This window comes from Thermobia domestica, chromosome 2, assembly GCF_964235325.1.
Source record: "Thermobia domestica chromosome 2, izTheDome1.hap1.1, whole genome shotgun sequence".
In the NCBI taxonomy this organism is placed as follows: Eukaryota; Metazoa; Arthropoda; class Insecta; order Zygentoma; family Lepismatidae; genus Thermobia; species Thermobia domestica.
This window is the reverse complement of record NC_137455.1, coordinates 293,484,821-293,501,301: the sequence shown is the minus strand read 5'-3', so window position 1 is coordinate 293,501,301 and position 16,481 is coordinate 293,484,821. Positions and strand designations below refer to the sequence as shown.

The window sequence follows — 16,481 nt, the reverse complement described above, 5'->3', positions numbered from 1 at the left end:
CGTAAAATAAGTCATAAATAAATAAACAAACAAATTTTATCGTCATATCTCCGTGAACGTATACGATGCAAAAATGTCTTGACTTCTGTGTCTGTAGTTCATTCAGCTGTTCTACAGGGTTCAAATTTAGGACCTTCCTTGTTATATATTAACGGTCTACCTGATGTAATAGAATCACAAAAGCTGTTACTCGTATATACAGAGATTTGAAAATTTACTGTATCAGACATACAGTTTATAATCGATGCAAAATTAATAAGCTACCATTAAATGTTCGGACGTGCAGTCTTTATAAGAAGCAGAAATTGCTTGACGTACTTGAGAAATTGCGAGTCTCATATTAATAGCATTCAACTGGGAAAAATTAAAATATAACTGGTCTTGGTGTGTCAATAAGATCAAATCTTTCGTTCGATATTCATTTGATTCGAATTGGAAATTAGGTTTACAGAAATCTCGGCTTTGTACTGAGAATTGGAATTGAATTCAAGAACACTAGTGAGCTTAAAATTCTACATGCTGCATATGTAAACACGTAGGCATCAATCGTTGCTGCAACTTTGAGGGAAGATAGTCGAAATGTGTGGCTACATGGTACTTATACTTCTCCATATGTGGTACTAATGGTTTCGAAGCAAAAAGGTTAGTCACCCTTCCCACTGAACATGCTGTGTATATTTCATCTTTGAACTATTATCCGTCGAACTCTAATAAAATTGTACAATTTTACCTATCCAAAAAAAAATATCTCGAAATATATCGAGTCTCTATTCAAACCACATTTTATTAGTCTTATTAGATATAATATGCGTTTATCATATAAGTTTATCCAATACATGAAAATTAGCAAGTATAAATATTTCAGGTTAAACTTTGGATATCTATAGTAGAAGATCACGGCTTTCAGGCTAACAACGTAGCATTTGCTTCATCCCAAAATGTTGTTGAGCGAGATGTATGCAGCAGCTTCGGTCTTCATTCAGTATTTATATCATGTGTTCGATAAAAATTCGCGCACTATTATGTGTGTAAATGCATTAGTGAAAAATTACTTAAACAAACCACCATAAACTCCATCTTGAATATTATTGTATTCAATATTACCATAAAATTTCCTATCTGTATACTATATTCTTAAATCTGTATCTATATTATTATGCATACTATTAGGAACGTTCATCAACAAAGCCAAATTCGTTGAACTCAGAAACTTGTAATTGGGACAGTATACTTCTTTTATGATGTAGGTCAATAATAAGAAAGAGTTTTTGGGAATGCAGACTCTAAGTGGGATATTTTTTTCTTTTTCCTTCTTTTAATATCCAAGCTTACAACTCGCTGAATTGAAACCTACAAAATTGTCATTAAAAATAAATATGTTTGAATATTTTGCAAAATTAAATTCCTAAAGAGTGAAAGTAATTAAGGGCGGGCGTAAAGAGGATACATGGCGAAGGCTGTATTTGTTGCTGTTCTCTATTGGAGGTTCCAAATTGCAAGTAAAGGCCCGGTTATGTTCAGTGAGTCTTTCCAGTTTTTTTCTTTTTTTTTCTGTTTCACCAGACGAATACCAAGATGATGTTTTACAATTGGCCTTTCTTTCCTATTGCTAATGCTGTTTGCTGATTTCTGATAATTCCAATGTAAATTACCTAGTAGACTAAAAGTAGTATACCTCAAAGTTTGATTAATTCAAATAATTCTTAGGAAATTCATTTAGACTTGTTAAAAACTAAAATCACTGCAATATGTATAAATTATCAAATTTGAAATTAGTTTTCTGACGTGCAATTCTCCATGTCTTTCTTTTCTTAAGAAAATTAATACAAATATGTTTTCATTTTCTCGAAACTATTGAGAGAATAAATTCAGACATTTCTCTTTTGATCTGCTGACGTTTAAAAAAATATACAGCAATTAAAGACTAACGAAATTATCTCTGCGAAGACAGAGCCACCCACATGACCACTAATTATTTCTCGTACGCTAGAAATTAGCTCTGACGACAACGCATAAAATGAAAATTAGTGCTCTTATCAGAAAATTAGCATTCTCGTTCATTCTGGGTGAGGCTATCTTCACGTGTAGAAGCTCCGCCCAAATTTAATAATGGAGTATTCGTTTTGAAAACTAATTAAAGGAAATAGTGCTACATTAGTGCTGACGATCGCACACAAAGATGATTAATGTTCCTCAGGAGAGAGCCAACAGATATACGAAAAATCTCTAATAGTGGCGTACAAAAGAAAACAATTGATCCTTCATTTTCATGCCGGAATAAATAGCGCTAATTTTCTTTCTACAGGGTGGTAGGAAACTCCACCGACAAACTTTTGGAAGCGGTTCCTTATACGAAATGAAAGAAAAAAGTTCTAATAAACAAGGGTCGAAAAACGTCTCCTTTCAGAGTTATGAACTACCGAAAATTCGAAATATCGCGTTTCAAAACATCCTGGCTTAGAAACTATAGAGCCTATCCCAAGTGGTTTAAGGAATTACACAGGAACTGGTATACGCTCTATTTAAATATCCATGTTTCAGAATTCACCGGTACCAGAGAAACGAACGCACCATTAGTACTTAAAGGAGTATCCTTATACTTCAACTTCCTTTTCACAGTTCCTTTCACCGATAACAGAAGATGGTAAAACATGAACATTTAGATAAAGAACATACTAGTTCCTGTGTAATTCCTGTGTAAGAATTAAATTTTGTTATAAACATAGTTTTTAACATTTAATAAGGAAATTTAACTGAAGTAATATTAAATTTACGTATAATATTAGGTAAATTTAATAGGTCCCATAGTTTCGGAGCTATGGGCCTTTAAAGTTCATTTTTTCATGTTTTCGGCAACCTATAACTCCGAAAGGAAGCATTTGTGCACCCAGGTTGGTCTATACCTTTTGTCTTATCTTGGTGTCAGGAATCACCTCCCAAACGTTGTCGGTGTTGTTTTGAAACGCCCTGTATATATATCTATCTATATATCTATCTATCTATCTATCTATCTATATATATATATATATATATATATATATATATATATATATATATATATATATATAATACATTGTATATATATATATATGACGCAAATTCATTCTGAAGAAAAGAGACATTTTACTTGATTTTAAGACAGAAATCAGTAACAATCATATTAAAGTTCCAGTCCATTACAAAGACAACAATAATAAAATTTTTCCATTTAAATCAATGGACTGGGAAAAAGATGACGTAGAAACTGAATATTGTTAAATATGTTTGCAATAGTGCATATTACTTGTATGCGATTTTTGTGATATACGATACGAATATAATACATAACATACATTATCTTCCAAAATATTCTCAAATAAGATTTCAAATTCAGAAATAATATTTTTGCTGTGTTACTTCCTAACTTAGGCTTTTGATGTTGAGCTCCCCCATTAAACTCTTTCATCAACCAATCAATTTTAGAAATAAATCCAAATTGTTTACCGTTTTTATTGATGGGATTTTAAAAAATATATAAGAATACAACTTCTCGAAGTATCAATAACTGTGTGTATTATCCACAAAAACATTATTATTTATTTAATTCATTTATTTATACATATTTCTGGGCGCTCCTTAAGAAAGTGGAGAAGAAATGAAGGAAGCGGCCTGGGACCTGTAAGTTAGGTACCAACCAACCATTCGTCTATTGTGAATGAGGTAAACATAGGAAAAGCCTCACCCAGGACCGTTGACCTGAAAAAGCTCTTACATCTTTTCAACCAAGCGTCCCCACGAGGAAATCGAATCTAGGTCCGCTCGCAGCAACGAGAGTATTATCGACTATGCTACGCGGGTTCATAAAACATTATTATCAAAATAAACATAATAAATAAACAAATAAAAGTTTGCAATTGCACTACGTTACTACTTCAAAACAGCATTTCATCTTCATAAAAGATAGAAGATATAAGTTTACACCGCAACAGTGTTCTTTCTAAGAGGCAGAAGTAATTTCCACTCAAGTGTATTAAATTATGAATTGGTTTTGTGACGGAACATGATCGTTAATACATAAACTTCGACTTTAATTGTTTTGTCAATGGGAGCTCACGCTTATGTACTTACAAGATAAATCACAACGCCTCGGACCTCTTATTCTAATTAATTTTCTTAACAGATCCAATAGCATGGTCATTTTGAAATTGTAGGGCCTCTGCTTAGCCGTGAAAAATCATCAAGGGGACCACAGGCTACTGAGGTAAAATGAACAGTAAAAATTTTTTAAACTGCAAAGACATCAGTTTTTTTATTTTCTTTTTCTTTACCACGATTATCTAAACTTTTGATAAACTGAAACTGAAACTAATCATTTAGCTAACTCATGTCTTTGGGGCGTTAGACCAGGATTCGATTTCCTGTGGGATCTCATATGGTTCGAATCCCATGTTAAGCTATATATATACGTGTCATATAGCATCGCTGCTGAAAGAGATATCAAACTTAAATACAAGCAACCCATCAAATTGAACATTGAATCTTGTTTTTCCACTTAAAATGTGTTTTGAATCTTGTTTTTCCACTTAAAATGTGTTTAGCAATATTGGCCAAAGGAGAGTGACTGAAAATGCCTGCTGAGCACCTACTAAACATTTCTAAAGGGTACTTGAGCCCAGGAGCTCAATGTTATTGTTCATTAATTAACTTAATGTTTCATAGGTTGCATTTGACCATTTAGTGTTATCTCAAAGTATCATAAAAGACCCAAAATAAATGTCATTTGTAAATACAGTGGAGTCCCGTTAATCTCAGCTAATTTGGACCGAACCCTGTTCGGATTACGTGATTGTTCGGATTAGCCGGAATAACAATAAAATAGCGGTTTGAAGCGGGTGAACGGGTCTATTGTGTTGTAGTACATGGCGTACCAGTATAGTATTTCAAAACACGTTTGCTGACTACAGTACTGGAAAAATGTTTAAAATGATGGAAAAACTTGATGGCTATATTTTTCCACGTACAGTACTACGTACATTAGTTTATGAGACGATGGCGAAACTATGCGTCGTCCAATAGACTCTCTTCACTGCGATAAAAGACAATAAGTGAATTCATATCTTGTAACGAGTAAGACTAGCTCCGTACCAGGCACGTAGCCAAGGGATCTGGGGAGTCCAACCCCCCCCCCCCTTCGAGACAGAAATGAAAAGAATAAAGGATGAAACAGAAATAAAGAGAAAAAGAAGAATCAGCGTTCAAAATTAAAAACTACAACAAGCGTTTGATTACTCTTTCTCATGAGGAGCTTTGTGTGGAAGAAACGGTAGAGGGGATCAAATTAAGAATGGATATTATTGTAATGGAGCATTTTGAATTCTATCTAGCTCCATGCTTATCCCGCATATTTGTTAGAGACAGAATGAGAAAGTTATTGACGTGTGTTTTACTATCTATTGCAAATGACAAGTTAAATAAGCAGTAGCCAAACTTGCGCACAGCGTTGTCGACATGTGCCCTTCTCATTGTTTCATTTTCACTCCATCTGTACGAGGAACACATTAGCCGAATCACTTGCAATACACGGTGGCGAATAAGAGGGATATCCTGGAAAAGTCAGGGAATTTGAAATTTCTAGAAAAATTGCGGAATTCTCAGAATTTCTGCAACTAGTCAGGGAAATTTCAAGCTTTCGAAAGCATTGTATCGTTCTGTAATGGTGTGGACATTTTTTGTCATAACTTTTCGTCATCGTTTCTCTGTAGTATCAAACATGTTATTTCAAAAACAGTTTTCTCTGCTTCTTTAACTTGTCATTTGGAACAGAAAGTATTTGACGGAATAATAAAACAAAAAAGTTATGTGGAAAGTAAGTTCTGTTAACATGTGATTCAACAGAGAAAGGAACTCAGGTATTGTAAAATATTTTACAAGACATTATTGTATACGTACTTCTTATAATAGGGGATATGTACTTTCTATAATAGTTGAGGTCATAATGAAAGGAAAATGAACAGGAGAAGGAACGTAGATATTGTAAAATCTTTTTCAGTATTCTTTTTAATGTACTTTTACTCAAGATTCCTTCATAGTTTATTAAAATACTTACTAACATATCCTCATTTTATTGTCCTAACAAACCAATATATGTTGCCAGTAAAATAGTTTAGATTGATCGAGCCCCTAGTGTGATAACCAAAGTATTTCATGTCACGCTTTCCCTTCTTCCCTCGCCGAACTAACATGTTGCCATTAAGATGGTTTAGAAGAATCGAGCTCATGGTGAAATAACTACAGTATTTCATGTCACAGACCCCCCGCCATTAAAAAGTCCTGGCTATGTGCCTGACAGTACAACAGTACGATGGTACTATAGTAGATAGTAGTACAATACTAGTACTGTATACTATCAGTATTGTACGTTCAGTTTTATGTTACGGTATAGTACTTTTTCTACTACTGTATTCCTGTTACTGTATTTCAATCATACTAAACATACAAGTTTCAATACTGTACAGTACGTACACTGTATTCTATTTTAAACTTTGTGTAATTGTTGTAATTTGGCTTACGGCCTAAATACAAATAATAAAGAAAAAACTGTATTTAACAAAAGTTTACTTTGTTTTCTACGAAACATGCACCCATTTTCATCCTATAGGTTATTAATTTCCTAAAACTGCGTATTTTTGCCAAACACACACAATAAAAATCCTCTCGGACCTCTTCGGATTAACCGGATGTTCTGATTATACGTAGTTCGGATTACCGAGACTCCACTGTAATGTTTTTTCTTGCAGTTTTTAATGTTCATAACTATTGAAACAATCTATTAGTAATTTATTTTCACGTTACAATTGTTTTAAATAAATTATCTTCATAGTCCTTGTTTTATCCTTTGTTTTCAAGAAACTTCTTTCTTTATATATATAAATGTATTGATTCTTTCAGATAATTGATGTTAATGTTTTGACTAATTGAATTAATATTACTTGCTAATGAGATGATTTAAGATAAGATTAGATGAGAAAAATGGTCAAAAACCACGCAGAAATACTGGCAATAACATGCACTTCACATTTACAACCTTTCACATTGTTTTTTTAATCTAAAACCCGAAAAATGGATCTCCTAACACCAAAATGTACCTGTGACAAATACTACTCATTATTCTGACGAACCAATGTTTTTTATTATTTTTTATTTTTTATTTTTTTTTATTTTTTTAATTTTTTAATTTTTATTTTATTTTATTTTTTATATTTTTTTTTGTCTAGGCATGTTAAACATAAACATTTTGTCTCTTACTTTTTCTCCCAACATTTTCTTTATAAACTGTTGAAAAGTCAGATAAATGTGAAAATGTTCCATATAGTACGACTGACCTGCCATTTGGTTTTCAGTTTACTCGCGGAATGGCATGAATACATTACCTTCGCTTTGTATTGTCTTTGGGGAATCTGAAACGACTCATATATCTTTTTGGTTTTATTTGTGACCTGAAGTTACTTTTTTCATCCATGCCCTATACAAGAACCAGAAGGATTATCATGTAATGCATGACAACAATTTTATTTTAGTTCTTATAAATGTTTTAGAAAGAACAACTTTTGTTTATATGCGTATAAGCAATACACTCTGCTCAGTGAATAAAAATATCTTAGTTAAAGGTTTATTGAGATATGTCAATTCTTCAAAACTTTTTACAAATATAATTGAGGAGGGTGAGTGCAACAGTGGTCTAACCCACATGTTTTAAAATGGAGAAAAAATAAATTAAACTTAAACACATGTTGTTTTTTGTACAATACAAGTATGACACATTCAACCACTTGTGCTTGCTTTTGGTATATTGTACAAAAACACATGTGTTTAACTTGATTTTTCTCCATTTAAAAAAATGTTAGTTAGACCACTGTTGCGCTAACCCCCTCAATTATACTCTCGCATTAACTAATATGGCTCAAGAACTCAAAATTAGCAGAAGAAGCAAAACTTTTCCATTGTATATTAAATAGTGTTAATCCCATCTAATTAGGTTTACTCGTATCTCTCACTTTAGTGTCGTGGGTTGAATTTTCTTCAAATCTTTTCGGTTGAGAGCCTTCCGACCAGGAATCTACGTCCTATAAACGTGTTTTATACGCGAAGTATGGCTACGTGTTCTTATTACTACGATATTTGAAAACGAGGACAAATTATGATTTTGCGCATTGAGCAATTTGCTCCGTTAAATCGTTTGTTCGTCTTTTTTTTTTAACTTCAAATATACACAATTTATGGAAACTTTGTTTCTTAAAAATTCTTAGCGTATTTTATGTACTATCGATTTCATAACCAAACAATAAAATATCAATCCTGGATTTCGTTGGGTTCTCTCGTTTCTTCCCAGATTCTCACAGCAACAATTCTTTCATAATCATTCACTCTAATGAATCATTCGTTTTTAGTCTATAGGGCATGAACGTGGGACGCAAAAGTAAAAATTTCATTTCATTTCAATATAGCGTCACAATAATTATAGAAGTTACGGCGGCTCACTAGTAGACATCTAGGCCTTTAGTACGATGAGTTCCTGATTCGATTTCAGGTCGTTTGAGTTTGCTTGCACAATATCGTGTCGAGGGTTTTCTCAAGGATCTCACGTTTCCTTCCATATTTCCATTCCACCAATTCCTTTTTCATCATTCACTTTCATTGATCAAGCTTATAGAACATAATGCAAAATAAAAACGTCCCACAGTTATACTATGACCTGTAGATTAAAGGAGACGGATGATTTATGAAAAGTAAATGATTATGGATGAATTAATGGAATGAGAATGTGGAATAGTGGGATGCGAAATTAAATATATCACACAGAGAAAAACTACAGTTGCTTACGTAAAAACGTAGGTTATATGCGTAAATCTTGTAGTTTTTGGACTTAACGTACGACTCTAGGTAACATTCTGATGTTTTGTAATACTTTCCGTATAAGTGTTCCATCTGTACGAACTTTCCGTATAAAACAAAGAAATTTTATATAGGCGGTCAGGATCTAACATACAGATGGACGTATGTAACATATAGTTGACGTATATAACATAAGTACACGTATGTTATATTCAGAAAAGATGTCAGACATCCTGCTGCGGCATGATATAACATCTAAGCGGGGAAAGGCAGTACTATCTAGCATATGGGTAATGTAAGCTCCATATAGATTTTCGTAGTAAACTTACAGCTTCCATACATTTGTACAATATACCGCTGTCCCGGAAGTGGATTTTTCTCAGTGCATTTCATTTTATTTCAGAATAACTGTGATCCTATAGATTGATGTTTAAAATTTAATACAGGTTAACTTTTGATGGCATGGGTTTTGACGGTGGAGAGTAGTAAAATATTTAACGCTAACTAACAATCAAGTTTTTTTTAATTTACTACCTCCTTATTTGTTACTACATACAACTATATTTAATTCTACTCCTCCACCATTATAAATCTACAATGTTATAATTATTGAAAATTGTAGTGTTTGTTCAGTTAAGGAGAATTTTGAATGTTGATTTTGCGATTTCGAAACCTATTTCTATGGCTAATTCAAAAATGTGATTTTGAGTTTTGTAATTTGACATAACGAAATATTGCTAATGTACTCACATTCTAAATTTAAGGAAGCGACATAAATTCGAAAGCTTTCAGAGTCACATTAAAGGGGCCAAACAGGACACGCATGACACTAAACGAGGGAACCTATCCAAGTGTAACTCTGACCTCGACTCGAGACTATGGCCGTTGAATACCTTGTCCCAAAAGAAAATAACATAAAAAGGGATACATCCTCGATCTCAACCGTTGCGGAGATATAAGCGTGAAAAGTTAGAAATTGAGCTCCTTACTATACATTACAAACTCAAATTCCGGGTCAGTTTTTGCGGAAACGGTCGGGTAAGGAAACTCAGCGAATACATATGAAATTAGTGTGGGAAGCCTAGCAAATTTTGAAGGAAAAATTTGTGTCCCCGGGGCACTTGCAGGGTCCCAGGCGGGGTCCAACTCAAAATTTGTAAATGGAACCGGGGGTTAAGTAACATATTGTATGAAAGCTATTGTTAAATAAAAGAAGATAGAACAAATCTCAACTCTCTACGATAACCCTGTGCAAACGGGCAACTGGTCAAAACGTCAATACAACCTACATCAGAAAATCTATGGCCACTGTTCTAAATTCGTTAAGTTGCGACAATAACAAAATAGAAAAACACATTTAAAAGTGCAGGTATTGAAGTAAAGCAAATTGCTGCAGAGTCTCTCACAGAGTCGCACAACGGAACTTATCCAAGTATAAGTGTGACTTCGAATGACCAATGGATCATAGAATGACCATGACCATTGGATTTCGTGTCCAAGAAGAGAAAGGATACATTGTCAGTCGCAACCACCTTTCTGAAGGGATATCAGTCGATTTGAACGCGCACACACGCGTACCGTAGGCAAGCGCTTTGACAAGTAAATCACGCCAACGTTCTTCTATAAACTTTTCCCTTTTCGTACGTTCACCTACTCATCTTCTACTCCTCTATGCTTCTGTTTTTTTTTTTTTTCACGTTTAAAGTTATCAAGTTGGTTTCCATTGTATATTTTCACGAAATATTATTCTTGACCATTTCCTATATCCCTAGACAAACACCCTCCGATATACTTTGTTTTTGCATCACTATTCACGTTTTCTCCACCACCTTATTCTTGAATGTGGCTCAAAGTTTAAAGGTCAATCCTTTTCGTCTTTACCATCATGTTTCTCGTTCAGCACATCCCCCGACAGAAATTTCCTGGTGCACTCTGCGAATTTTGGATCCCGGTTCGCGAAGTATATACCGTTGCCTTTTGAACTTCTCACTCTCCACGACGGTTGCTATTGAGAATGTATCCTTTCTCTTCTAGGACACGAAATCCAATGGCCATGGTCATTCTATGGTCTATTGGTCATTCGACGTCACACTTATACTTGGATAAAGTCCGTTGTGCGACTCTGTGAGAGACTCTGCAGCAATTTGCTTTACTTCAATACCTGCACTTTTAAACGTGTTTTTCTGTTTTGTTATTGTCGCAATTTAACGGATTTAGAACAGTGGCCATAGATTTTCTGATGTAGGTTGTATTGACATTTTGACCAATTGCCCGGTTGCACAGGGTTATCGTAGAGAGTTGGGATTCGTTCTATCTTCTTTAATTTAACAATAGCTTTCATACAATATGCTACTTAACCCCCGGTTCCATTTGCAAATTTTGAGTTGGGCCCCGCCTGGAATCCTGCGAGTGCCCCGGGGACACATTTTTCATTCAAAATGTGGTGGGCTCCCAACACTAATTTCATATGTATTCGCTGAGTTTCCTTACCCGACCGTTTCCGAAAAATCTGACCCGGAAGCTGACTTTGTAATGTATAGTATGGAGCTCAATTTCTAAATTTTAACACTTATATCTTCGCAACACTTGAGATCGAGGATATATCCTTTTCGTGTTATGTTCGTTTGGGACAAGGTATCCAATGGCCATAGTCTAGACTTGAAGTCAGAGTTACACTTGGATAGGTTCCCTCGTAAGAAGGGTGTTTTGATCCTGAATTTTTAAAGTCCAAAATTGTATACATTTTGAGATGAAATCAGTCTTAATTCCTAGTAGACGTCCTGAGAAACTATAAATAAGCTAACACCTAGAACTGAAACATTAGAAACCGTTTTATATTTCCATAGGTGGAGAGGTCCGGAAAATTGAAGGCATAACTTTCAAGGTTAACACTTAGGAACAATGATAATATTAATAAAGAAATTTGCATTCACAAAATGGATTGATTTAAGTACCATGTTCTCTAAATTAGAAAACAATTTAAGCTCCTTACATATAACTTATAGAAATAGATCGAAGAAGGATTTCAAATGTGAGAAAGTCATTGAGAATATTTATTTTACATCTCTGTTACATTTTTCAAAGAAGTTTGGACAAATTATAATTGATAAACATAATGTTAAGGGCAACACGGACCACCAAAACTTACAAATGCGAGGATAATGTTAATTGATAAAATGAAAGTTCTTATACCATGTTACGTAATAGGCATGGTGATGCAGAAAAAGAACGTAAAATTAAATTTTAGCATAAAACTAGAAAAGGGTTATTATGTTTCACGTTTATTTATATTTGCTTGTTATAAGGCGTCGTGAATTCCAACACAAGATGACTTCAAATTTTGACAATAATATATACTGTACCTGTTTCTATGCCAGATCTCCAAGTGTGCTTTATTGATGTCCAAAATTCTTGCAACCGTATCTGTAATCTTAATGTAGAATATCCCGAATAACCATACGAACTTTCTTCTTTGGATCACGTACATTTTACAATTCACAGAATGTATAAAACTTCTTTGAACAGTCCATCACATGCTACCATTGAATCTGTCAGTTGTACATTACAAACTCGTATGACTATTCTGTTCCCAAATTCTAGTAAAATCTATTCATCTTACGTGACACAAAAATAGCCTCATCTGGAAACAAAATCCTACATTGTGGGACTATTTTGTCATATTCGGCTTAGCGCCATCTTACAAAACATTTCATGCGTACATAGTGAACTTCCTTACCTAAGTGTTTTACTATTCTTTAATTATATGGTTTCTTCTCTAAGTTTACACATTATCTTGTATATTGTATTGACACTCACTCCAAATTCCGCAGTCCTTCTTCTGACGAATTTTTGGGATTCATAATCCTACTTTCGTTCAGCATTCAACCTCTTCCATGCTGTCTACAGGTCTACCACGATGTGATAAATCATCAATGGTTGTTACTTTTTTGAACTTCTTAAACACATTTAAATAATTTTACCATTCGGAGCTCTACTTCTGAAACTTCGTGCTCTGATGAAACACATGACTTAAATTCTTCAAATCATAGAACACATTGTGCTTTCTCCTTAACAGACGCTATCTTCTAATCTACTAATTGCTTGTTGTTCCTAAATTACTGATGTCACAATGTTAGCAAGTCCAAAACCTTAAATTATTACATCGACTTTACAGGTTACTTCATATTAATACGATTCTCTATTTGGAATCCATGAAGTTTTGAATCTGACACAGTACAGAACATTAATCTGATGATATACTATGCAAATACTAGCATACTTTCAAGATTTAAATGCTATATTGTTTGGGACAGTACGTTAAAAAATTCAAAATTCACAGTGACATCTTGAACTCCACTTTTCACCATTTCACGTAAACTCGTAGATGGAAACAAGGGAGATTTCGAGAAAAGAAGTTTCGAGGAAAAAAAACATTTAAGAATGCTCCAAGAGTATTGCCAGGACGAATTTTTATTATTAACTTCTACAGGCTGTATACCAATTGTTCTATGTATATTATTATACTCATTAAATAATTCTTATAACATATCTATCCATTTATAATTTCCTTGAGTACTATAATTTTTCCACATGTTTTGTTTAAGAGTTCTGTTAAAACGTTCTACGATATGTTGTTTTATCAAGACACATGCTCAAAATGAAGGGCTCAAAATTGAACAATTCGCGAACTATTATCTCTTTATGACTGATATGGCTCCTTAAATCTCCCCAAATCGGAACTTTCTTGGTCAATATCTCGGGAATGGCAAGAGTGACGCGAAAAATACAATCACTTCTTTCAGATAGTTTTTGATGCTCTATTGAGTGGAGGGCTCAAAATTGAAAAATTAGCAAATAACAGACAGAAAATTCAGTACCGAACTAATTTTGTCAAAAATAGGCAAATAGGTAAACAACTGTAGCTGCTGACGTAATTACCATTGTTAAAGAATATTGTTTCATACTGTATTTATTATTTGAGAGCCTTCAAAATTTGAATATATGGTAAAGTTCTGAGTTTGGTCTTGAACTAAGTAAGAGTCGATCATTGACCTACAACATGAAGTTTGTTTATCCTTCTCTAAGTATATGAACGCGTCAGGAGGGAGGGGGAGACAATAGTAAACAACACTCCAGGTAAAATTGATTTACTAGGTGGAATGGGTTGGGATCGTACCACAAAATACAAAATAGTATGTAAGCAGTTTAATTTCGAAAATGTACCTGCAGGTGGCAGGAAAAACTTGTCTGGTATGTGTCATTGAATTGTATGCGAATGTGAAACTTTCTTTTTTAGTTTCTTTGAAAGTTAAAAAATGTGACTTACCTTGCCTTTCCCCGAGCCGTTCATATACCAGTTATAGGATTAATGTATTTTTCAGAAGAATTTCAATTCACTGATTCGATGATTACTTATTCAATTATCATTTTTGGACTGAAATCATTTTGGAAGATACTAAATAGGTATCCATTATCTTAAGTTTAACGTCCTGCAATTATACTAAGGGAGACAATGATGAAGATGAGATGACTGATAATGATGGAATGAAGCAAATGAGGAAAAATAGAACAATTCCGGGAAAACCTGTGCACACAGTGTTCATCCATGACAAACCGTTTTGGTGGAAGCTGAGATCGAACCAGGGACTCAACACACCAGTCGTCAGAAGGATTTGTCTTGTTTTTATATCTGGGTGTCTTATTTACTTTTGTAACTACAGACGTAATTAATGTTAAATTATCCATGTATTGTGACATGTTATTAAATTTCAAATATGTTTATCTATATTTTATCTTTTTTATAGTTTATTAGGCTCTTTCAATATTTTACTGTATATTCCTAATTGGTAACCAAGTATATTTTCTGTTTTAGTTTGTTTTTACCGAATCGTTAATATATCTTGCACTACAATAATTTCGGTATTACACGAAGAACATTTAGGGCCTTACGCAGAGTCATTTTGGTGTATAATTAGTGTCATACTAAAGACCTGACTATTGCATGAAATATATGTTAATTTTACTCTTTAGTACGGCACTAATCACGCGCCAGAACTACTCTGCATAAGATTCATGTACTTTTGTATTACATACATAAGATAGTGAAATATTTCCAGTTAAAATATTATTATTTGCTAATTTAAATCCGATTTAAACTACTCACTGAGCAAAACAATAAGTTTATTGTAAAAATTACTAATGTGAAACAGCTTCGCCAACTATCCACTTGGCTTCATCATCAATTGATTCTGGATGATGAAACTGTTGGCGAATAGTTGGATAGTTGACGAAACTGTTATACGTTAACAATCTTTAGAATAAACGTATTGTTTTGCTCAGTGAGTAGTTTAAATCGGATTTAGGTCTACTAATGCAAAGCTTATACAATGGAAAATATTACTAATTTAAATATTTCGAGGAAACATCTTAGACATAACAGTTTTAGTAATTACAAATGGTGTTTCACTTTAATGATAATTGTGAAGAGGAGTTCATAATATATTGTTGTGAGTGCCATCTTTTAGTAAATGTTTTCTTTCACCCTGACAATTCTAGTCTTAACATTGCTTAGTAATACCTATAAAAAAAACTTCAAACATATTTCTTATTTGTGTGTTATTGCATCATTTTTCTGTTACTAATCTCTCGTATTCCGTTCTTCTGCTTTTTTCCAGGTAAAAGAGGATTGGAAATACGTTGCAATGGTATTGGATCGCCTGTTTTTATGGATATTTACATTAGCAGTATTGGTGGGTACTGCAGGGATCATTTTGCAGGCACCAACGTTGTATGATGACCGTATCCCGATAGACGTGAAGTTATCAGAAATAGCTACAAGTACAGCCAAACCTCACATAGAGACAAGACTATAATATTTTGTTTATTCTAGGACAATACAAAAGACAATGTCCCTCGTCTCAAACACTGAAACAATAAGAATGAAAAATAAGTGTCCCAGACAACAAGTGTGGGACAATAGTTGGCGCACAAATATTTGCAAATTATGATACTGAAAATAGAAACTTAAAAATGGAAAAAAAAAAGTGCTGTTGTAAGTGTGAATATAGTGAACTTATTAAAACGTTTCGAAACGAAAAAAAAAAAAACAACAAAGAATGCGGGGATCATTCTTTGATTATGGTTCTAGAATATGAAGTTTTACAAAAAGAAAAGAAAATATATAGTTGGTTTATTAAAAAAAATACTTCCTTATCCAAGACCAAGGTGTGTTACTTGGTAAAGCACCCTTTTATTATTGCTCAGCTGTTAACAACATAACACATATATATTATACTATATTTTATTCTTTTTATTTCCTGTGCAAATGTGTATGAGTGTTGGACACTAGATGATACACTTTTAAAAAGAATGAACAATATTTTCCAGAACTTATCACTTATTATAAATAATATTAAATCTTTTAATATAGAGTAGGGCTGTGCAAAACGTTATTATTGAATATCTTAGTTATATTATATATATATATTAATTATTGATATAATCTTTATATAAAACTGAATTGATGATTGACTATCAATAAGATTGATATACATCTCTGTCTTTATAGGACAGATCAAACTATCCTATTAAACGTGAAAATTAAAAGAAAC

At 33.3% G+C, this 16,481-nt stretch overlaps 1 protein-coding gene across 3 annotated transcripts in view; it reads left to right on the top strand.

The window, feature by feature from the left end:
- Positions 1-16,048, top strand: part of LOC145678584 (acetylcholine receptor subunit alpha-like) — a 730,942-nt gene extending 714,894 nt beyond the window's left edge. For 2 of the 3 annotated variants that reach the window (XM_081748902.1, XM_081748901.1), the window contains one exon: positions 15,546-16,048. In XM_081748902.1, the coding sequence (XP_081605028.1) occupies positions 15,546-15,743 (198 nt within the window). In that variant the 3' untranslated portion in view covers positions 15,744-16,048. The remainder of the gene's footprint in view (positions 1-15,545) is intronic. The other variant, XM_081748903.1, reaches the window with a different exon arrangement.
- Positions 16,049-16,481: the final 433 nt, after the last annotated feature.